The sequence below is a fragment of the Callithrix jacchus genome, chromosome 2 (genome assembly GCF_049354715.1).
Source record: "Callithrix jacchus isolate 240 chromosome 2, calJac240_pri, whole genome shotgun sequence".
NCBI lineage: Eukaryota > Metazoa > Chordata > Mammalia > Primates > Cebidae > Callithrix > Callithrix jacchus.
This window is the reverse complement of record NC_133503.1, coordinates 44,686,252-44,692,251: the sequence shown is the minus strand read 5'-3', so window position 1 is coordinate 44,692,251 and position 6,000 is coordinate 44,686,252. Positions and strand designations below refer to the sequence as shown.

Below are 6,000 nucleotides of genomic sequence, written 5' to 3'. Positions count from 1 at the left end.
GTGCTTGTCTTTTTCCTTTTCTTTCTTTCTTTTTTTTTTTTTTGAGATGGAGTCTCACTCTGTCTCTCAGGCTATAGTGCAGTGGTACGATCTCAGCTTACTGCAACCTCCGCCTCTTGGGTTCAAGCGATTCTCCTGTCTCAGCCTACCCAGTACCTGGAACTACAGGCACCTGCCACCACATCTGGCTAATTTTTGTATTTTTAGTAGAGATGGGTTTTCACCATATTGGTCAGGCTGGTCTCAAACTCCTGACCTCAGATGACCCACCCACCTCAGCCTCTCAAAGTGCTGGGATTACAGGCCTGAGCCACCATGCCCAGCTGTGCCTTTCTTTTTCAAGTGTTGTATCTGCACCATTTAGAATCGTGCCTTGTATACAGTTTTAAGCTAAATACATTTTGTTGAATGAGTGGGATTTAAATGATCCTTAAAAGAGGAATCTTAGTCACTTATTTTTTTGTTGGTTTTTTTTTTTTTTTTTTTTGAGACAGACTTGCTCTATCAACCAGGCTGGCGTGCAGTGGTTCGAACATGGCTTACTGCAGCATCAACCTCCTGGGCTCCTTCTGCCTTAGTCTCCCGCCTCAGCCTCTCGAGAAGCTGGGACCACAAGCACACATGACACTGTAGAGACAGGGTCTCGTCATGTTGCCCAGGCTGGTCTTGAACTCCTAGGCTCAAAGGATCCACCTACCTTGGCCTCCCAAAGTGCTGGGATTACAGGTGTGTGACACCATGCCTGGCCTTAGTCACTTAAATAGGAAAGTTACAAAAGATGAATTTGGAGACATGAAGTCAGGTTTTTCGTAATTTGTAATCAAATAATTACTTGTTTATTTTCTAATTTAATGCCTCATGCCCTTTAGACTGTAAGCTCCATGTGGGAAGGAACCATGGTCTGCCTCGTTCCTGACTCTGTCCTAGCTCTGTGTCAGGTTCATGGGAGGTACTCAATAAATATTTGTTGTATGACTGGTTTCAATTACCAATGTGGGTTGGCAGGTGATGAATCAAAGGGATGAAAATAGTACTGGTTAGGGCAGAATTGGGACAGGAAAGTATAGCTGTAGTTATAAGAGCTATGGAGGATGAGGGTTCTTTCATTTGTTTAATATTTATAAGGCACTGACTATCTGCCTGACATTGTGCTAGGCACAGTCTCTGCTATTATGCAGATTTTAGTCTAGTGATAAATAAACAGGCAATTCATGAGACGAAATTTACAAGGAAAGGGGTTCTTCAGGGAACATCTGGTGGGGAACATTTAACTCAGACTTAGGCTGTCAGTAAGTGATGTCTAAATGGTTGATAGCTAAACGAAGAGGGTATGGAAAGTGATGGAGACAGCCTAGAGGCAGGAGAGCTACTGGTAGCCTAAGGTTCCTTCTTAACTTTTTCCTTTCATCCAACAAATTTGTTCTGAGCCCATATCATATGCCAAATATGGTTTTAGGCCACTGTTAAATTTACATTTCAAAACTAGTTGTTAAAAACATGTAAAAAAAATCTCCGTGAGCGTGTGTGTGTGTGTGTGTGTGTGTGTGTATTCCCTTAATCCTTTAGGTAGAGCTCCGCAAGCGTGTGTGTACGTGCGTGCGCGTGTGTGTGTGTATTCCCTTAATCCTTTAGGTAGACACACATCTGGGCTGGGTTCCCCCATCCCCTTAAAAAGTCTGCAATCCCTTAAAGTGCATTGTAGATGCTTACTGTTTACTGGATTCATAAATTATCGCATGTGAGTAACTAATGTGTGTGTGTGTGTGTGTGTGTGTGTGTGTGTGTGTGTGTGTTTTGAGATAGAATCTCACTCTGTCTTCCAGGCTGTAGTGCAGTGGCACGATCTCAGCTCACTGTAACCTCTGCCTCCCAAGTTCAAGTGATTTTCCTACTCCAGCCTCCTGGGTAGCTGAATTATCGTCATGTGCCATCATGCCTGGCTAATTTTGTATTTTTTTTTTTTTTTTTGAGATGGAGTCTTGCTCTGTTGCCAGGCTGGAGTGCAGTGGTGCAATCTCGGCTCACTGCAACCTCCACCTCCTGGGTTCAAGCTATTCTTCCACTTCAGCCTCCTGAGTAACTGGGACCAGAGGTGCGTGCCACCACACCCAGCTAATTTTTGTATTTTTAGTAGAGACGGGGTTTCACCATGTTGGCCAGGAAGGTCTCCATCTCTTGACCTCATGATCTGCCCACTTCAGCCTCCCAAAGTGCTGGGATTACAGGCATGAGCCACTGCGCCTGGCCAATTTTGTATTTTTGGTAGACAGGGGGTTTCACCATGTTGGTCAGGCTGGTCTCAACCTCCTGAACTCAGGTGATCCACCTCCCTGGCCTCCCAAAGTGTTGGGATTACAGGCGTGAGCCACTGTGCCTGGCCAATTTTTGTATTTTTAGTAGAGAGGGGGTTTTGCCATTTTGGCCAGGCTGGTCTCGAACTCCTGACCTCAGGTGATCCGCCTCCCTTGGCCTCCCAAAGTGCTGGGAATACAGGCATGAACCACTGCGCCCAGCCTTGAGTAACTACTCCGACCACCAGAAAGTAAAAGCCCTGGATCAGCACTGTTCAGTCGATTCTCTGATGCTGGAACTATTCCATATTTGTACCGTCCAGTACGTAAGCCATTTCCCACATGGACTATTGAGCACCTGGAGTGTAGCTAGTGTGACTGAAGAAATGACTTTTATTTATTATTTTATTTTTTTGGACATGGAGTCTTGCTCTATCCCCCAGGCTGGAGTGCAGTGGTGCTGTCCAGGTTCATTGCAACCTCCACCTCTCAGGTTCAAACAATCCTCCCACCTCAGCCTCCCAAGTAGCTGGGACTAGAGGCACCCACCACCATGACTGGCTGATTTTTTTATTTTTAGTAGAGATGGGGTTTTGTAATGTTGGCAAGGCTGGTCTCAAACTCCTGACCTCAAGTGATCTGCCCACCTCAGCCTCCCAAAGTGCTGGGATTACAGGCGTGAGCCACTGTGCCCTGAAAGAAATGAATTTTAAGTTTTATTTATCTTTAATTAATTTGAATTTAAATGGCCACATGTGGCGAGTGACTACCGTTATCAGACACTGTATATCTCTGAATGGTACATAGTCTTTTTGCAGTTGGGGGTGGGGGACTGAGTTTCGCTCTTGTTGCCCATTCTGAAGTACGATGGTGTTATCTCAGCTCACTGCAACCTCTGCCTCTGGGTTCAAGCGATTCTTTTGTTTCAGTTTCGAGAGCAGCTGGGATTACAAGCATGTGCCACACCATGCCTGGCTAAGTTTGTATTTTTAGTAGAGATGGGGTTTCTCCACGTTGGTCAGGCTGGTCTCGAACTCCCAACCTCAGGTGATCTGCCTGCCTTGGCCTTCCAAAGTGCTGGGATTACAGGCGTGAGCCACTGCACCCAGTCTTTAAATTTTTTTTTTTTCTTGAGATGGAGTCTTATTCTGTCATCCAGAACGGAGTGCAGTGGCACAATCTCGAATCACTGCACTCTCTACCTCCTGGGTTCAAGCAATTCTCCTGCCTCGGCCTCCCGAGCAGCTGAGATTACAGGTGCGTGCCACCACGCCCAGCTAATTTTTGTAATTTTAGTAGAGATGGGGTTTCACCATGTTGGCCAGACTGGTCTCGAACTCCTGACCTCATGATTCGCCTGCCTTAGCCTTCCAAAGTGCTGGGATTATGGACATTAGCCACTGCACACGGCCCTGGATGGTAGCAGTATAAATGGTCTGAGCCAGGCAATGGCAGTAGGCTTTCAGTCAGTCTCTCGCTTAAAAAAATGGAGATTGTTGGCCCGGCACGGTGGCTCACGCCTGTAATCCTAGCACTTTGGGAGGCTCAGGGCGGATCACGAGGTCATGAGATCGAGACCATACTGGCCAGCATGGTGAAACCTCCGTCTCTACTAAAAATACAAAAAATTAGCCGGGCGTGGTGGCGTGCGCCTGTAGTCCTAGCACTTTGGGAGGCCAAGGCTGGCGGACTGCCTGAGCTCAAGAGTTAGCGACCAGCCTGGGCAACACTGTGAAACCTAAAAAAAAAAAACAAAAAACAAAAAACTAGCCTGTAATCCCAGCACTTTGGGAGGCCGAGGCGGGTGGATCACGAGGTCAAGGTATCGAGACCATCCTGGTCAACATGGTGAAACCCCGTCTCTACTAAAGATAAAAAAATTAGCTGGGCATGGTGGCGCGTCCCTGTAACCCCAGCTACTCAGGAGGCTGAGGCAGGAGAATTGGCTGAACCAAGGAGGCGGAGGTTGCGGTGAGCCGAGATCGCGCCATTGCACTCCAGCCTGGGTAACAAGAGCGAAACTCCTTTAAAAAAAAAAACAAAAACAAAATCAAAAACAAAAAACTAGCCAGGCGTGCGCCAGTAGTCCCAGCTACGCGGGAGGCTGAGGCAAGAGAATTGCTTGAACCCGGGAGGCAGAGGTTGCAGTCCAGCCTGGGCGACAGAGTGAGACTCCATCTTAAAAAAAAAAAAAAGAGATTGTTAATAAGCGGTTATACAATGTCTACATGCTGAGCTGTCGAATGCCACCGACAGTAATAAATATCTGTGCGTAGTGGCAAGCCATAAGTAGCACCTCAGTCACCGAATAGTAATTGGCTGCGTATCCTGGCATCCTGATATGCAACCAAGGCCACCGGGGTGAAAAGGTTTATAGCCGCGTAACCAGGGCGCACTCGCGGCATTCTGCGATCCCGCACTGCATCATGGACTTTGTAGTTTAGCATGCTAGTGACATCACTGCCGGTTTCCTTCTGAGTGGGCCTATCGGGTAGACTTTTGGTAACCCGTTTTCCTCTGGAAATTGTAGTCGGTAGACGCATGCTGTGCGTCTGCTCGTGTGGTCTTGGAACTACAATTCCCGGTGGGCTGCGAGATTCCTCGGCTATAGTTAGTAGGAGACTGGATGATTGCCTCAGCAGTTGTGAAGCGTGTGCTTTAGTGTGGTGGGAGGCCTGGCATCCTCGAGAGGAAGGGGAGAGGTTGTAACCACTCTTTTGTGGAGGTCGCCAGGGTCGTTGTCGTGCATTTGCAGAGTCGGCTGGGCGGTGCCATGGCGGTGAGTTTGAGCGGGAAGAGTCCCCTGGATTGGGCCCTGGAGCCGGACTGGCCAGTCTGTAGGGGCTCTCCATGTGCTGTCCTGAAGGGAAGAGCCCTTGCTCAACGCCCCACGGTTACGGCATGCCTGTCCTGGAGACCTTGCTTTTTCTTGCTAGCTGATGAACCAGGAACTAATATCTATTAACTTTACGGAGTACTTGGATATCATATTTATTTCTCTGGAGTTTCTCAAACCAAGGTGGAGGGTCGGGGCACCGTGGCTCACGGCTGTAATCCCAGCATTTTGGGAGGCCGAGGTTGGAGACCAGCCTGGCCAACATGGTGAGACCCCCGCCCCCTGTCTTTACTAAAAATCCAAAAATTAGCCTGGCGGGGTGGTGAGCGCCTGTAATCCCAGCTACTCAGGAGGCTGAGGCAGGAGAATCACTTGAACCCGGGAGACAGAGGCTGCCGTGAGCCGAGATCGCGCCACTGCACTGTAGCCTGGGCAACACCGTGAGATTCTGTCAATCAATCAATCAATCAATCAGAGGTGGAGAGAGGAGTATGTAACATTGATTCCTACTTCCAATCAAAAAAATTGAGTGCTTCTCTGTGAAACAAAAATCTCTCTTTTCATAGGGTTTATGTGTGTGGGTAAAATATATTGTAAAATACTGTGTTTGGTGCTGATAAACGCTATGGGGAAAAAATAGAGCAAGAAGAGGTGCTAGGGAGTGTATGGTGGGGGAATACAGTTGCAATTAAAAAAAGTTTTTTTAAGATTCGAGAGATAGTCTCACTCTGTTGCCCATACTGGAGAGCAGTGGCGTGATCATGGCTCAGTGCAGCCTGGACCTTAGGGCTCAAGCGATACCTCAGCCTCCCCACAGCGGGTACTACAGGCGTGCTCCATTAAAACCGGCTAATTTTTTTTTTTTTTTTTGAG

General features: G+C 47.8%; 1 protein-coding gene across 7 annotated transcripts in view; it reads left to right on the top strand.

The window, feature by feature from the left end:
- Positions 1-4,904: 4,904 nt before the first annotated feature.
- The window catches only part of LARS1 (leucyl-tRNA synthetase 1), a 74,335-nt gene continuing 73,239 nt past the window's right edge, over positions 4,905-6,000 (top strand). For all 7 annotated transcript variants that reach the window (XM_078362324.1, XM_078362321.1, XM_078362315.1 and 4 more), the window contains exon 1: positions 4,905-5,070. Coding sequence is in view for 4 of the 7 variants with exons in the window: in XM_008987086.4 (XP_008985334.4) it covers positions 5,065-5,070 (6 nt within the window). In the remaining 3 variants the exon portion in view is untranslated. The remainder of the gene's footprint in view (positions 5,071-6,000) is intronic.